Source organism: Stigmatopora nigra, chromosome 12, assembly GCF_051989575.1.
Source record: "Stigmatopora nigra isolate UIUO_SnigA chromosome 12, RoL_Snig_1.1, whole genome shotgun sequence".
NCBI lineage: Eukaryota > Metazoa > Chordata > Actinopteri > Syngnathiformes > Syngnathidae > Stigmatopora > Stigmatopora nigra.
The window spans coordinates 8,486,332-8,502,974 of NC_135519.1; the positions used below are offsets into that span (position 1 = coordinate 8,486,332).

At 38.2% G+C, this 16,643-nt stretch overlaps 1 protein-coding gene and 1 long non-coding RNA gene across 3 annotated transcripts in view; one reads left to right on the forward strand and one right to left on the reverse strand.

The window, feature by feature from the left end:
- rab11fip2 (RAB11 family interacting protein 2 (class I)) overlaps positions 1-16,376 on the reverse strand; it is a 40,776-nt gene extending 24,400 nt beyond the window's left edge. For both annotated transcript variants that reach the window (XM_077729599.1, XM_077729600.1), the window contains exons 1-6: positions 16,168-16,376; positions 14,637-15,182; positions 12,649-13,046; positions 11,895-12,237; positions 11,218-11,290; positions 9,350-9,554 (exon numbers count right to left, since the gene is read on the reverse strand). In XM_077729599.1, coding sequence (XP_077585725.1) covers positions 9,350-9,554; positions 11,218-11,290; positions 11,895-12,237; positions 12,649-13,046; positions 14,637-14,989 — 1,372 coding nt within the window. In that variant the 5' untranslated portion in view covers positions 14,990-15,182; positions 16,168-16,376. The remainder of the gene's footprint in view (positions 1-9,349; positions 9,555-11,217; positions 11,291-11,894; positions 12,238-12,648; positions 13,047-14,636; positions 15,183-16,167) is intronic.
- The window catches only part of LOC144205310 (uncharacterized), a 39,454-nt gene continuing 39,182 nt past the window's right edge, over positions 16,372-16,643 (forward strand). Inside the window, exon 1 of the long non-coding RNA XR_013328057.1 lies at positions 16,372-16,466. This is a non-coding gene — a long non-coding RNA (uncharacterized LOC144205310). The remainder of the gene's footprint in view (positions 16,467-16,643) is intronic.

Genomic DNA, 16,643 nt, shown 5'->3' on the forward strand with positions numbered 1-16,643 from the left:
CGGAGCTCCGATGGCCAATGGCTGCCAGCTAAAAAAGCACTCTATTCATGAAGGCTGGCAGGCTCTGCGCGCACGGGGTGAGCTCGAGAAATGCTACCTGCCGTTCTTCAGTTTGATTAATACGAAGAACAATGGTGCTCTTGTGTCCGACTGAGCTCAGTCCACTTGGTTCTGGTTCAACGCATGAGGAGAGGGGACTGCATGTTTCAAACGAATGCCTCAGAAAAACTGAAAGACTTGTCTGCGACTGCTGCTTTCTCAAAACGCAGATCTGGCTTCACTGGTCTGGTCAAAAACAGCTTTAACCTGTCAGAACGAACTCATTTAACTCAGTCTCTGCCATCGACGTGTTCATTCACCTAGCTGTTCAACGTGAGTTATTATGCTAATGCCGTCTCAAGAAAATACTAATACTTTTTCAGAATAGAAGAGCAATTGAATGAAGAGAGAAGAGCAAGCAAGAGGGAGAGTAGCTGGAATGTTGCAGATTTGCGAGTTTGCTTAAGTAGCAGAGCCCAATCCCGTCATTTTTTCCATGGAAGGAAAAAATAGTGGACCTCAAATTATAAATTAACGTCATGAAATAATACTTTAATGTCTCATTCATTTTCCAAGATTTAACATGCTCATGTTTAGGGAAGATTGAATGTTTTAACTATTGTTTATGTTTTCATACATTTAATCCTCCAAACTATCAGGCTTTCCTACTCTGGAGTAGACGACTAACAGACACCCGCAAATTACCTCCAAGGGATGGATGAAGACATCAGGTCTAAGAGAGTGACAGCATAATATTATGTGTGTCAAAACTTAGGCGACATAATTAATTGCACCACTCGCTGAACCCACAGACATGTTGAGCCTTAACAACACTTTGCCAATATTCAGTGCTTCAGCTTTATCAAAACAGGGAGACAAATTGCGCCACCTGCAATTCTCCAAAGCTTGAAAAGTCATCTCACTTGCAAATTGTAAGAGTTCTACACAAAGTCTCCATAAAGGAAGTTCGCTAGCCAAGACAAGGCCTTCTAGGTCTTCACACAGCAATGTGAGACTTTCAAAACAGTGAATACCGTCAATAATATTGGAGGCAGGAAAAAGAGCATGCAAATTCTTGATGATAGCCCATATGGCCAAGAGCAGCACGTCAATCAAACACTATGAGCTGTTTGGAAAAGTGCAGTACAATTATCTGCAGTGAACATACATTTCAAAAACAAATCCAGATGGCTCGAAGCCAAGTCAAGTAGATTAAACAAGACTTCATATAATATGTAATGTAAAGCCCAGTTGGAGGGAGACGTGTATATCTTATAGATCCCTTGGCACTGTGAGTGAGTGGTTACCATGTCCGCTTCACAGTTCTGAGATCATGGGTCCAATCACCGGTGGTTTTCGACCTTCCAGTGTTGAGTTTGCTTGTTCTCATGTGCCTGTATGGATTTGTCCTCGTACTCCGCTTTCTTCCCACATCTAAAAACCATGCTTGGTAGGCTGGTTGAACACTAATAAATAGTCCCTACGCATTGGTGTGAAGCTCCAATTGGTGAGTTCGGGACTCAGCTCTCTCACAAGCAGTTTCCAAATTTTACTTCACAGGTTAGCAGTGAATCATATGCACCCATCAAAATAGCCACATATGAATCCAGAGCCATAGGTTCCCTGCCCCTGCATTAAATCATGCAGAGAAAGTAGAGTTTGCACAATGCCACAAGTGTTTTCAGTTATTCTGACTGATTAGCTCTCCGCTCGGACTAAAGATGGGACGTGGGGCGTTACGTGAGGTCACGGGAGATTCACCAATAAGAATGATGAATGCACATTGGCAGGTATTGCAATGGTAAGCAGAGAGGAGGCAGTAAACACTAATCATTCAATATAAGTGAACTCCCACCCATAGGAAAGCTTACACATTTCAATCACTTCTGGAAATGATTACAATTAAACAGTTTTATTAAAAAATATGGGGTTGTAAATAAAAGCCTAGAACAATACATATTGAAGAAAATTTATGAAAACCGTAGAAATGAACATGAAACTGTAAGACTTTGTAGGACTAACTTTGGCCTTTAAAAAAAAGGCCTCATATCATAATTTGGATCATGTAGGTCACAATATTAAAGCACAAGAAAATACCTTGATCAAGGGCATCTATGGAGGAAACCTGTCTAACAATGTGAAAAAACAAAGAATTTCATTTTCTTATGTGTAATAGTAAAGAAAAAAACCTACCTGCTTATGCATTGGCTACACACAGTAAAGTGTGCAACATTTACAGAAACAACCTTTCATTGACTGAGGAAAATGCCGATAGAAGACAAACAGATTGCACAGGTACAGACATGTTTTCATTTCTTAGATTATTTTTTCCTGTTTCCAGTGTTTATATGTTTATTTGCTGTGCGTATGTGGCGTGACTGATGTCAAATCGATCACACAATGTTTTCAACACGTTGCGTAGTTCATTATTTTTCCAATTCATTTTGGTCAAAATTAAATTCCTTTAGAGCACCTTTGAAAAGGTCATATATATTGTGTTATACTTTGCTTTAACATTTGTTACCCAAAATATGATGATTATTATTAATCATTTTCTTTATACAATTTCATTGAGAAATAATGTAAAAATATGAAAACAATGGTAAAAACAGACTCTCGCATTCAAAATGTATTGTATGTCTTGTGCCCTCAACAGCAGCCAATGAGTTAAAGGGCTGTCTATTGCACTCACAAATAAAGTACTGGAGAATGCAGCAGTGTAAAGGGGTACCATGGAACCCGTCACTCAAAGACATTTGCTTGATCACAACCCAAACATGAGAAACTCTCCACTCAAGCCTGAGCTTGTTTAGCTGCTGGCACCCAAAGGCGCCAGTTCCACTTATGCCAGCCGAGCTGCAGTGTGCCCATAGGTACACAATGCATCGTCACTACCTTCATTCAGGCCCTCAACTTGTCTACTTTGGCACTTTCAGAGCTTCATGGAAAAAAATCCCATTCCAAATGACAAGTGAGAAGCCAGACAACATATTCAGACATCTTAATTAGTAATAATGATGCCCACTTGATGCCAACTGTCTGATGCCACTGGTTGTGTTGACTAGGATATGTTTGACTGTTTGCTACATGAAAATGGTCAGAATGAAATAGGTCAAATTATCCTGCGGGTACATATTACAATAATTTATTTTAGATGACTAACGTTTGTCATCATAAAACCTACATCTTATTGATTGTTATGGTCTATAAAAGTTATTTTTTATTGTACCGTAATTTTGACGAAACTCGTTAAAGTATGGCATGAGCAAGATGACTGTTCGAGCTTGTTAGGTGAATCATATTTGCGTTGCATCATGTGCCTTTGGCAGTCTGTTTAGCTGCCTGTTAAATTAAATGTAATTTATACAAGATGTTGTCTTGCACTTTAAAGGTTTTATTAGAGCAGTCATTAACACTTGGCATTTTACTAATATCTGAAGTTACAAAAATATACGTTAAAAGAGCACATTCCACTGTGGACTTGTTTTGACTAGTTTTTGTTTTTGCTCTGCAATCATTGTATTTCAAGTTGTATGTTCATTTTTCATCATCTTATTTCATTAATAACATAGCAGGCCTGTTGTGAGCCCTAAATCTCATGTCTCCAATGTCATAGATCATTCATTTAAACAGGCTTGTCACAACATGGTGCAGGTCTGCGTGATTCAATGCCATGTATGTTTATATGAAAACATGTTTCAATCTGTGCGGAGCTAGTTGAGCTTTTCACAACCCAACACATTTTTATGGGGTAATGAAAACAAGTTGCGCTCATTTTTTTACCGTGAAATAGGCCACAGTCAAAATGACGCCGGGATTTATGGCCTAGTAATTCCCCCCCCTCGAGGATTTTGGCTGGTACATCTGCATCCCAGCAGCATTCCAGCAAGGCTCCTCTGTCTGGAGATGACTGATTGATTGATTGAATTACTCTAGTTTTAGCATAGCTTTACCAATCTATTGCAGTAAACTTTTAATGGCTTCTGTCTACAATATAGTACACTTCAGATAAGCAGCAAGCCACTCGTCTGATGATGTTAGCCCACTGATGACCACAAAGCAGACACTACTTGGCAGACATGGTTATTATATACTGCATCATATGCTGTTATTTATATACTGTACTTTGTTACACTTGTGAAAATGAAACACCTTCATCTTAGCAGTAAGCACCAGGCTGATAAATTTTCCTTTCAGTAAGTCTTTCTTGCTGCTTTCCACTTAAATTGAATTCTGCTTTGTGAAATTTCTGACTTCATAATGTCAGAAAAGTTTAAAGAAGAATGTTTTTTGAATGGTTATATAAGGTGAACAGGCAAGCGTTGCTTGAACTGCAGGAACAAAAACTATTTCATTTAGACCATGACACATTCTGGACTTGGCAATATATGAATATGTTCTAGTATTTATTACTGTTTTGATCATAAGCATCACAATTACCTACATTACCCTCAGTAACTGGTTTAAAGGAATCAAATGTTTTCTACTAACTACAAACAATTTTCTGAAAGGTCCAACGCAAATGAAGCATCACACCAGAGTTTTTGACACAGCTCTTGGATTGTCACTGGTGTTGACACATTGTTCCCTTTCTCTAGTAGTCATCTGTCTTTGTTCACCTGATACCAGACGCGTGGCAGCTATCAAAAGAAACAATGCTTTCAACACAATACCCAACATTAGGATCAACAGCACGTTTGACACCTGATTTATCTGAAGCACCAGCTGAGCTTTTTAGATGAGCTAACTATGCAACAAGAGTCCTGCATTGGAGGAAAGGGTGGAGTCTTCACCCTGGGGAGTTGAAGGGGGTTAACCTTGACATCTGGCCCTCGCTACAACAAGTCCAGAGCAGCTGCTTGCATAAGTTTGCGTTTCTCTAGAAACACCTCATCCATCTGCTAAATTTCTCCAGAAACAAGTTTCTCCATGATTACCAGAGCCCATCCCATCCACAGACGCGTGCATGCTGACACTGATCTGCCACGATGACGCCCATCCATATTTAAAAGGCGTGCAGGTGACCTATAGTTGCCTCCCGCACCCCTGATGTACCACATTTGGGCCCTTACGTAACAACTTTGGGGGATATTTCCTCAAATTACAGCAATATGATATAATGCACATGAGTCTAATGGGCTTTAATTTGGGAAGCACTCAAATGACACGTGCCAGCGCCGTACAAGCTGCCATGGTTGTAATCTGATCAGATGATGAATGCGTAAAGACGACAATGAGTGTGCCAATTAGTTTATGAATACAACAGGTGACACCTACATAAAGCCCAATTACAAACTTTTTTGTGTCCAGTGTCTTCCAGGGGAGATGATAACTTGACACACAGGATGAAAATTTAATCATGACTTATGTAGAATGAATCAACTTTGAGCACAGGTGATAGTCTTTGTTTTATACCATTCAGAGGCATTGTGTGTGACTTTGCCCAGCTTTCACAAGTAGCTATTTCCTTTCTGTTACAGGTGGCATCAGTACAAAAGAATAATTGGAGTTCATGGTTTTAACCTGTGATAGTCACCAGCTAGAGTGTTAGGCTGTAAAAGAGACAAGTACTACTTTTTGGTTTCTAAACTTCCATGAGCAAAAAAGAGTTGAGTTTTGACAATCAAACTAAAATCTCAATAGACTCAATAGATAGGGATTTGGTCAACAAAATGAAGAATTCGTTTAGGCAGGAGGGGGAAATAAAAAAAAAACCTCATATTGGTCATGGTTTAAATGCAAGAGCCAGTATAATGACTTCAGAAAAATTGGAAGGAAATAAAGTATATTTCAGGTAGGAATGTTTTCTTCTGGGATATATGTTAATGGACAATACAATTGAAACAATTATGCATTGGTTAAAAAGTATGTGAGCACTGAGTCATCAATACTTAGAGTGACTTTATTGAAAAGACCAGAACAATCCTCCCTGTGCCTCTCAAGTGTTTTGGGTATTCAATAACAGCAATAGTTCAAAGTTTCAACTTTTTGCCATTTGTAGTAGGAGTAAGCTTTTTTTTCTTAGAACTTTTACAATTGGCACATGACATACAGTGAGCATTTCTGAATTATGAACTTTAAACTCAAACACAATTTTGTTTCCAAGTGCCCCTTGCGCCCAAAAAATTCAAAACAACCTTGATTCAAAACATGCTGGTTTAAAAACCTCAAACTGGCCACCAAAGGCAAATATTAATGTAATATATGTCAGTTTACCTCCAACATTTTAGAAAAGGTAATTTTTTAAAGTCCAAGCAGGTGGTCTAGAAAATACATTTGCAGAAACAAGGCCCCAACACCCCTTACAAAAATGTAGTGATTATTAACAGAACGTAGAAGAACTAGAACACGTGTGGAATAACCAAACCACTAGTATGTTGGTGAACTTAACTCATCTCAGAGTGCAGCTTCAATTGTTGTGTCAGACAAAGTAATATACGAGTATATTTCTAAATTATAATACAAGGCAGGGAAAGAGCGCTTCAAGTGGTAAAGAAATTCAACTTCACTTTTGCAATGTTTTATGGAAGGGTTTTATAATCACCCACAATTCTACACATCAATCAAACTTTTTTTTATGGGTGTCTATTGGCTGTGTGGAACAGTTGTGAGTTTTGAAGGGAACACTACCTCGGAGCATATTTAGTGTTTTGCATATCCAAAAAAATGGCATTATCTGGATGAAAAACATTATGCAAAGCGGCTGCTGAGAAAAAGTAATCATAATGATAGTCACTGCCTTTGAATGTTGTGCTAGAAAATGATTTGAAACTGCTTTTCATTTTAGATTTACGTGTTGCAGTCTGACATCTAGTAAGGAACCAAATTATTGTATAGCATGAAGCAAACGTACCAATCAAGCTAAAAAGGGGAAAAAATGACGGGCAAAATTAATTCATTACAACACAATCACTTTCTTTCATTTGAACTAAATCCCCTTCAGGGTTCAAATGTGTTCAATGTATTATGTATCTCATTCTTAATATTCCTATTTCATCATTTGAGCTGAACACAAAGAAGCTGCGTGCCTTCACTCTGCAGGCACCTGGTGGGAATAAGCATAAATTACATGCTGTTGTCTATCACGCTAATAGGAATCTATTGATTTATTTGGTTTATTGGATCATCTCCAGCTATAAAAATGCCTGAGTTGTCGAACAATTGAAATTCCTGAGGATTAATATTATGTCACATTTACCTTGAATGGAAAACAGGTGTTGAATTTTTTACAGTAAGGGTTTTTTTACTGCACTTGTAAATCCCTACAGAATACATTGTCAAATATTTTCAAGCACAACAAAATGAGCAGTAAATTTTCCCAAAAGAGGGGGACAGATAATACAAAGATTGATTGCAGTGATAACAATACTACCTGCAACTAAGGTCCTTTTTAACTTGCTAGCTATACATACACACTTAAAGTAGTAGGATAAGTGCATAACCAGAGGTAACACTTGAGCACATATTAGAAGGCAATCAGTGAGGGGATTATATAAATTGGAAAATTGATTTTACATGTTTAGTACAGTCTTCATGCTACAAAAGTACTAAAAGCTAAATCACTCAACAAAACTCAATTTGTTTCTATGCACATCGTATCGCATTGGTATAAATAAATGGTATAAGTGTATTTACTTTTATCCGACGACATAAGCCAAGAAGAAAATTTAATTTAAATCAAGCCTGGCTTCAAACCACCATCCCAACAACTAATGGTTAAGTTTGGATGTGGCTCAAACAGAGAAAACACATCAAACTGTTGTCCATGTTTGATCACATTTAAGACGAGAATAAGGAAGTTCAATTGTGAAAGTAAAAATAAATCTAACTAAATAAGGTCTTTGGAACTAAGGCAAGTAAGGTTCAGTGATGAGACATTTTGCATTTGAACTAAAATACATTCACTAGAGTTTGGCTTTCTGTACATTCAGATAAAAGAACTACTGTAAACGTAACAAAACCCAGTTTTGATTGCCCAACTAATATTTTTTTTGGTATCGTAAACAGAAAAAAACGGAATACATAGCGCAGGAATGGTACAATCATACAGGTGATTTAAGACTTCAAATTTACCCTTGGGTGTAAAACCACTATAATGACAGTACAACACATAATTTAACACTTTGCAAAATGAAGCTGCTTTTCTTAAAGTAATAAAAAATGTAACCCTACCGTTCAGCGAAAAAGATGTGGCAATTTGTTCATCGAATAGTTTTGGGTTTACTGAATGTATGAAGACACTGTTATATTGATTGTGTTAACTCTTCAAAAGACACAACCAAAGTGCTGTGATTTACTGCCTTTTCAGTACATAAAAAAACCTAAACAAATAACCGTTATACATTGTTGTATAAGTCGATAATACAAACCTCTTAGTACCAGTGTTAATACCACATAAGTCATGGGGAGGGTAATGGGATACAGTAAGCAGTTTTACATAAAGTACCATACACATTTTAAAATTCAAATGTAACAGAGCCGTGTTAGCGTCAATCATTATGTACTCCCCAGTAATATACCTTGAAAGAGATGAAGGCTAGTGGAAAAAAAAGGTAACAAAAGGGTATATACCCAAATTAATTAAAATGTAAGATGAACTAAAATGTAGTTAAATTCCAGCAAAAAAACCAAGAATGATTCTTCAATAAAAACTATTGCACGTCAAATATTATTTCCAGTTAAAATTTTTCAGCAAAACTTTTAAATAAATGATAGTCTTCACAATTAAAATAAAAAGTACTACGCAATATTGAGAATGTTGAATTTGTTCATTTAAAACAAAAATAGGCGAGAGGAAATTGAAGCTGAGGAAGCAGCTGGAATTAACAGCCTGAATAAATGTGGCTGAATTAAGAAGTGTGCTTAAGAGTAAACATAAATGTTACAAATTGTTTAAGCCACATATCACTTTTTGATAAACAGCATACGCTAGCTTCCACAGCTTCTAGTAAACATGTTTGCCTTCTTTTTTTTAACCTGAAAGGTTTGTATGGACAGAAGCTGATTAAGAAATAGGCCAATGTTGCACACAAGTGCCAACACTGAAACTCTGAAACTAAATCAGAGCTGTATGGAATAACTGTATTTGATTTAAATTAATTAATTAATAGCATTTTGTTTACGTACCTACTGAGCCCAGTATTGTTGAATTTCAAGTTTCTGAAAGGAAATATGTAACTGGACAAACTCTACGTTCATATAGAATTACTAGTAATTTTCCTTCCACTTTGTTAACTGCAAGACAATTTGTTAACTACTTTGACAGACATAACTATTGTATTTTTTTGGTAACTTTTCTACTTAAATTTACCTGCTTTTTTCTTAGGTTCATAGGGTGTCCGCAGTATGCTCGGTGTTTCCTCCATGACACGTACTAGCAGGTTATCAATGTAGTCCTCCAGTTCTCTGATGTGGGTATCTTTCTTTTTTACAATTTCTTTATGCTTGATGAGGTCTTGCACCACTTCCTCAAAGGACAAGTTTCTATAGGGTTCCATTCTCCCCTGTAGCATATCCTGGACAGGAAAAAAGGACAACAATAAAAAAATATGCTTCAACTTTTCATGTCATGAACTCAAATTGAGCTACCAATTTATACTGTGTCAGCTTTATCATTGGCATAGTGTGGCTCATAAAAGCTAGTTGAAATAATTTAGTTCTTGCAATATGCAGAAAAAAATTGTAATTCGTGATATCACGTGAAGGTATCTGGATCACAAAACCATGGTCTGTTATAGTAAAATAGCGAAACCAGCAAAAAAAGTACAAGTAGCATTTGTATTTGCAATGTGAAAGGATACACAAAAGAATGTGAATCAGCAAAATGTATGAACTGTGTTTCGAGCACTGCAGTGCAAACGTAGCCTTAGATTCTACCATAAGTGAAACTTGTAGTCTGGATTTAAACTATTCTGTGTGAAACCAGTCCTACAATGTCCATTTCCAAAAAAATAATATAAAAATTGGGGCAGATCTTGGATGAGAACGGGGGCTGGTAATCGTTTTTAATGAGGGAGTCCTTTATCAGTCTAATGCCAAGCCACCCTCCCGCAAAATCGATAGCACAGCAAAGGCTTGACTTTGTTTAAAATACCACAGTTATCATACTGCACTCCCATGCCTCAATCATGTGACCACTGCAAGGTAAGGACAATACAGAATGGTTCAGAGTTGGACCGTTTGCCAGGTGTCTTATCATTTTAAAAGCACAAAGGCTACTGGGAAGAGTGGAGACGGAATAGAAATTCTCAAAGATTTTGACTACTGAAGATTAAATGTGCAACAAACCAATAGATAACATCCGTGGACCATTTGGCGCAGGGGAAGGAAACTGACCACCATATTGCAATGGATGTTTGGTTGTCATTTAGGGTAGTAAAGGGGGGCAAAAGTCTGAATTTGACAATGAACTGGCAAAGTAATGATTACCGTTTCTCTACAATAGGTAGTTGGAGAAGATAAGACGTGCATTTGCCATTCTCCAGTTGTGTCATTACCGTTTCTAATGAGCTCAGCTTTGAGAATTTAAATGCTTCATCCTTTGAAATGTGTGTGCTATCCTCTCCACGCTTGTGCATGTGGTTAATTAGGGCCTTGAAGAGGAGGAAATGGGAGCTGCCATTTCTGCAAGCCAGTGCAGCATGTGCATAGGGCACGTGTGGATAATGACAGACCTCAACACTCACACAGAAAGGTGACGAAAGCCATTATCAGCATCCCCTTTCTCATTTAGGCATCCCTTGAGCTATTGCTATAGATACCAATTTTGCTGGGAAGTAGCAGACATAAAATTTTCTGAAAACATGGGCTCTAAGATAAGGTAGAAGTTTTGTGTAAATGAAACAAAGCGACAGGAGTCAATTTTACCTCTTTTCTCAACTACCTTCAAATACAAACCATAGAACTCAACTAACTACATGAATATTTCGCAGTTAAGTATTTCATATTCAGAGCAGACATGATGATGAGCGTGCAGCTGCTAATTAGTTGAATAGCACATCTGAATTTTTTAGAGGCCACAAGGATCAATGTCACCAGCTGTTGCATCAAATGTGACTTGAGGCTTGTTCTCTATTACAAAGTGTCAACGTTTTGCAAGTCCATTCTTGCATTTTCTGCTCAAGTAAACGCAGGGAAGATGCATGAGAAATCATGGTTTCACGTTCTGAATTGTCTCACATTTTTCGTGGCATTGAGGTTTCTGCTCCTTTGGTTCAGAGTGAGGTCTTTATTTCCAAATGGCTTTTTGTCACTGAAAAGCAATCAAAAAGGAAAAGTCAGTAAATTATGCATACAAGTGTCAGGAGGCAGAGGCATTGACTTCTTGTAGACACTTTGTTTGAATACTTGAGTACAGAAAAAGACTATTTCCCCAACACACAGCTGTGATGGTTGAGATTGATTTAATTTTGTAGATTAAATTCTTTCAATGTATAAATTCAGAGCATTACGGCTGACCAATGCTTCTGAAAGAAAAGACCACATTTAAGATGTGTCTATAAAGATAAGTGGTTAATTAGGTGGTCTATCACTTTAGAGGATCTCATTATGATTGCTCAGAGGGCTCTGTTATCAAGCCAAAGCTCTCTAAAGAGCCTCTAATGACACCTTCAATTCTGATAAAGAATGATGCTAGCCTTAGTGTTCCTCAATTCTCAACGGATGCCAGGAAGACATAACAGGTTCAATGGAACAAAAACACTTGACAACAGACAAGAGAAACATTAATGGGAATACCTGAACAACCCTTCAAACTGAGATCTGTCTTATGGCCATGGGAATGCAAAGGTTACTGAAATGTATGGTATTGATAGTAAATAGTATTGTCAGTTGACTACATTATGAAGGGTTTTTACCTTGAGCCAAAAGGGTTAGAGTGCATTTGTGAATCGCCACTGAAAGGGTTGGGGGAGCGCAGGTCTCCTGAACTGCCTGAACTGCCCAAACGACCCCCATTGCTGGTTTTGCGGCCATCCTTCTTTCCAGTCATACGTTCCAGTAGACTGATCTTCTCCTTTTTCTCCTTGGGCTTGTCCCACAGCTGCCCTTGATCCCCCTCGAAGGGATTGCGGTTGCGTGGGAGCGTGGCATACTTTTGTGGCAGGGTGTCACTGATATCAGCAAAAGGGTCACCGTGTGCCTCGTTGTCTTGGAGGCCTGGTACCTCACTCTGAGAACGCCTGTGAGGAGCAGCTGTGCCTGCAGCCAAAAAGCAATACCGCTGCATGATTCATCAAAAAAAAAAATGGCACTTTACCTGAAGTAAAATTGGATTTTCTGCATTTCGTAAAAAATAATTTCTTGATTAATGTGATCTCATGTTGTTCATTGTTGAAATGTTGCACCAAATAAATATCAAAAAATATTTGTGTAACCATACAGATGAAGAATTTTAAATAATGTTTCGAAACATAATCAACATGAAAAAAATCTATATATAAACAGAATATAGCAAATATTTTAAATAAGAAATGGTTTCAGCGTTCAGCCACAGTATTCGGAAATATGCTATGCATCATAGAAAGGGTAACATACACATTGCTACCAAAAAATCTGCATTTCTGTATTTAATGAATTACAAATTTGTACATAAGAAGAAAATGTACTCACCACTTTCTTCGATGGAATTCATGGAGTCTAATTTTGGCCGAAAGTGTGTCCCAATAAGATCTGACATGGAATGGGCTGCAGAGAGTTTCTGGGCACCAGAAAGTAACGATCTCTTGGCTTTGGTCTCAGGCTGAGATCGCGGTAGTGTGGCAGCTGGATCATAATTAGGATCTGAATCACATGCTACAGAGCGAGGTAAAATGGCTGAAGATGTGTCACTGTCATGTTTCCGACCCTTTATTTTGACTTTAAGTTTAGAAAAAGGCGAGCGGGGTTTCTCCTTCATGGACAGATCAAACATACTGGCTGTCATGTTATTCCGCATGAACTGAATGCTGACTTGAATGCGTCCCCGCTCCTTCTTCTTCTTCGATGGTTTGGACTGCAAGGTGTACCAGCTAAAACACAAAATGAGAATGCTTAGCATATTCCATGGGGCCATATTGTTGAAAACAAGAATGTTTTATCTATGTTGAATATCCATTTAAGCAGAATTCAAATATGATACACGGTTAATTTGAGCATACTAATCCAAAATCTTGACACCAATTCAGAGGCTCAAATCCTTTGATATTGAGAGAATGTAATATGTCATTCAAAAACAGAATAGATGAAATAGGATGATCTTGAATATAAATATTTCAGCCTTCCTTTTTGTCTTCTATTCATTTAACCTCCCTGCATTTTCAACTGGAGGTAATGGGATTTATGCATTCAAAATAAAGTGGCATTAGCACAAATCTGGTCTTTGTTCAGAACTGCAAAGACAAGCAATTGGGGCATTAACCCTCTATAGATGAATTATTCAACTCAGTGGCTGCCATTGACAGACATGAACGTCTGATTTATTTCACTATAAGTACTACGAATGAAAAGAATACCCCAAAAAACAGCAATAAAAAATGGCTGGCATACAAATCTAGATGTCTGCTGCGTTCTGCCCACATTTGCCTGGGATATGCCCCAGCAGTGAGGTGAGGAGGTAGGAAAAATGAATGAATGAATAAGACTATTGAAATGAGTCTCTGGAATCAATGACTGTAGGCAGGACTGCAGCTGTTGAGCAGTATTCTAAACCATCAAGCTCATGGCCCAGTAGCCAAATCATGAAGGGTCCCTTTCCCAGGCTGCACGCCATGCTCGGTCAGATCAGTAGCCACAGCATGCCACCGCAATGGGGCCGACACTGCAGCTCAAGTGTGTCTCAAGGCCAAGATAAACCTCCCTATGCTTGGAACCACAATCCTCCTGCGTGGCCCCTGGACCGCTGGGAAACTCCTCACAATCAACAAACACAGGTGTGCGATAATTAAGGCTGCTTGCTCAGATATCGAGACAGTCTTTCCTCCCTGATATCTCAATTCAAAAACATCACAAATGGGCAGTACAAATGCAGCACAGAGACGGCAAAATGCGGTCATAGTATCTAGGCTCCTCGTGTCATTGTCAGACTTGCACGCAGTGTGGGAATGAGCCGAAGAGCAACACGGGCCATATCCATTACCGACGCCCAGCTGAAAAGGTCCACGGCCTTGAAGCAAATCAGCTCAGGCTCAAAGAAGAAAAATATGTCCCACTTTCACACTGATTATAACATACTGCATTTCTCCAAACTGGCAAGCAGACGGGAAGTGCTAAAGTATTTCCATGTTGGTGAGCTAATTAACAACAGATCCAATTTGGTTGATGTTTTATATATACACTAGTATAAATTTCAGGACAAAATTAAACAAATCAGTTAGATTACCCTATAACTGCAATTATAACACAGTCGTACCCGGGAGTTTTTGGGTGATTACGTCTAGCGTTACGTTTAACTTTCATTTTTGATTCTTCATTTGAGAACTTAAACAATTGGTGGGTGACCAAATACTGCAAGTACTGATAAAGCTATCTCACAAGAAAGCGCTATTAATGACAGGTTGGCACATGTGTCTGTTAAGGTTCATAGACAAATCATTAACTAAACAAATACTCTGAATACTCACTCAGTTTTCTGTCGTTGCTTGTTGTCAAAAACTTCATTGAGGTTGATAGATCTCTGACCAAGGAACTTGTCCAGCCCAACCAAGGACCGATGCATAACGATAAACAACAGCTCATAGACTTCGAGGTTGCCATCCAAAAGTAAACCTGGTAGTTCAAAGGAAGCTTCTTCTCGCCAAACAGGATTGAGGGTCTTTTCCGCCACTGTTGTAGAGTACTTTTCTCTGCCCAGCTGAATGATGGTATATGCGTCATTGGTGCCATTTTTGCCCTTGGGCTGTAAATTAGCAGCTTGAAGAGCAGTAGCTTGGACATGAGTTGGAAACCACTTTTGAGACTGCTCAGCTAGTGACATGTTCCGTATTGGTATGCAATTGGACTTTTATAGTGTTATAGAAATAAGCATGTAACATGAAACAAACATATTTAAGAATGTTTTCTTTTCTTCAAGTTAGTGTTCCATCCCTAAAGTTACATAAGGTGGAAGATTAGTAAGGCACATTAACGTAAAGCAGCAATCCCAAATATCCAAGCTGTTGTTCAGTCATCTGTAGGGGAGAGAATGTAAATAGACATTAGCACAAAAAAGTAACCAACTATCGTATACAAGAATATCGCAATGTATGTATTGTATAAAGTCCGCCACCAGCCCACAAGAGGTTTATTTCAAACCCCCAAAATAAAAATGAATTGTTTCATTAATTGGCCATATTTAAGACAGACATACATGATATTCTTATGCTTTCTATAATAAAACATCCTTTCACAGTGGCATGAAAGAGCATCTGATGAGCAGCCTCCTTAGTCACCTGACTTGCCTCAGTGTGATATTTGTTTCTCAAACTCAACTTTATGGTCAGTTAAGACCCATTTTGAGGACATAGAGATAGTTGTGATGATGGTGCAGTGCATGGTCCCAGAAGAGTATAGCCACATGATGGTCTGCCAGTAAATCGTGCCTGCTCTGCATATTGGCATGTTAATGTTAAATGTAGTTTTTTTATTTTATTTTAGTAAAGGCTTTATGTAGCCACAAATCATCCAGCAAATTACGTTTACAAAAAGGGGGCTTTAATGATTCAATACACTACATGACTCGGTATGATTTTCTGTCGTTTCTTTAACACAGGGGTGGCCAAGTCCAGTCCTCCAGAGCCCCTATCCAATCTGTTTTCCATGTCTCCCTCCACCAACACACCTGAACCAAAGCATCGGGATCGGTAAGAAGCTTTTGGGCAGCTTGCTGATGAGTTGATCATTTGATTCAGGTAAGGTAGAGGAGGGTGATATGGAAAACAGACTGGACTGCCCTATAGAATCGGACATGACCACCCCTGCATTAACCTGACTTTGCACAATATATAAACGTTTACCAATCAACTCAAGACAACAGGAGTATTAAAACTCAAAACCGAATCAAGAAAAAAACGCGATCTTATTTTACTGATGTTTTAATCAATAAAACAAAAGATATTAGCTTTGGCAGAGGTGCCGTGTTAGCAGTTCACACTGAGCTAAGTGAATGGTTCTTACCTTGAAGTCATCAAAACGACACTGTAATGTATAACATATTCCTGCTCCATAGATACACAGATTATGGGAGTGTCTTGATTTGTTACTTTACTGGAGATGACAGTAATATAAAATGAGTTAAAATTATAGTTGTTGCTCTTTGCTAAATACTGCTGTCGTGTAGATATGAGCAAGACTTCCTGGTTGGCGTCACTTCCACCTCATGCCGGCAGTTATTCAGGAAATACATCAGCTAGCTGCTCCAATCAGGCGTACAGCAAAACGCCCAGCAGGACTCACTGGCATGCTAAACAGTAATTGTAAGTTTAATAATATAATATCATGTTGTTATGAAACTGATACAATATGAAGCAAATGGTATTGCTATTTATTACACTGCATTTTAAGGAGTCATCAATCAGGTTATTAAATTATTAAATGTGGGCTCTATCTGCAGGTTGTATATACATTCATTAAAATGGTGTGTCCTACACTCA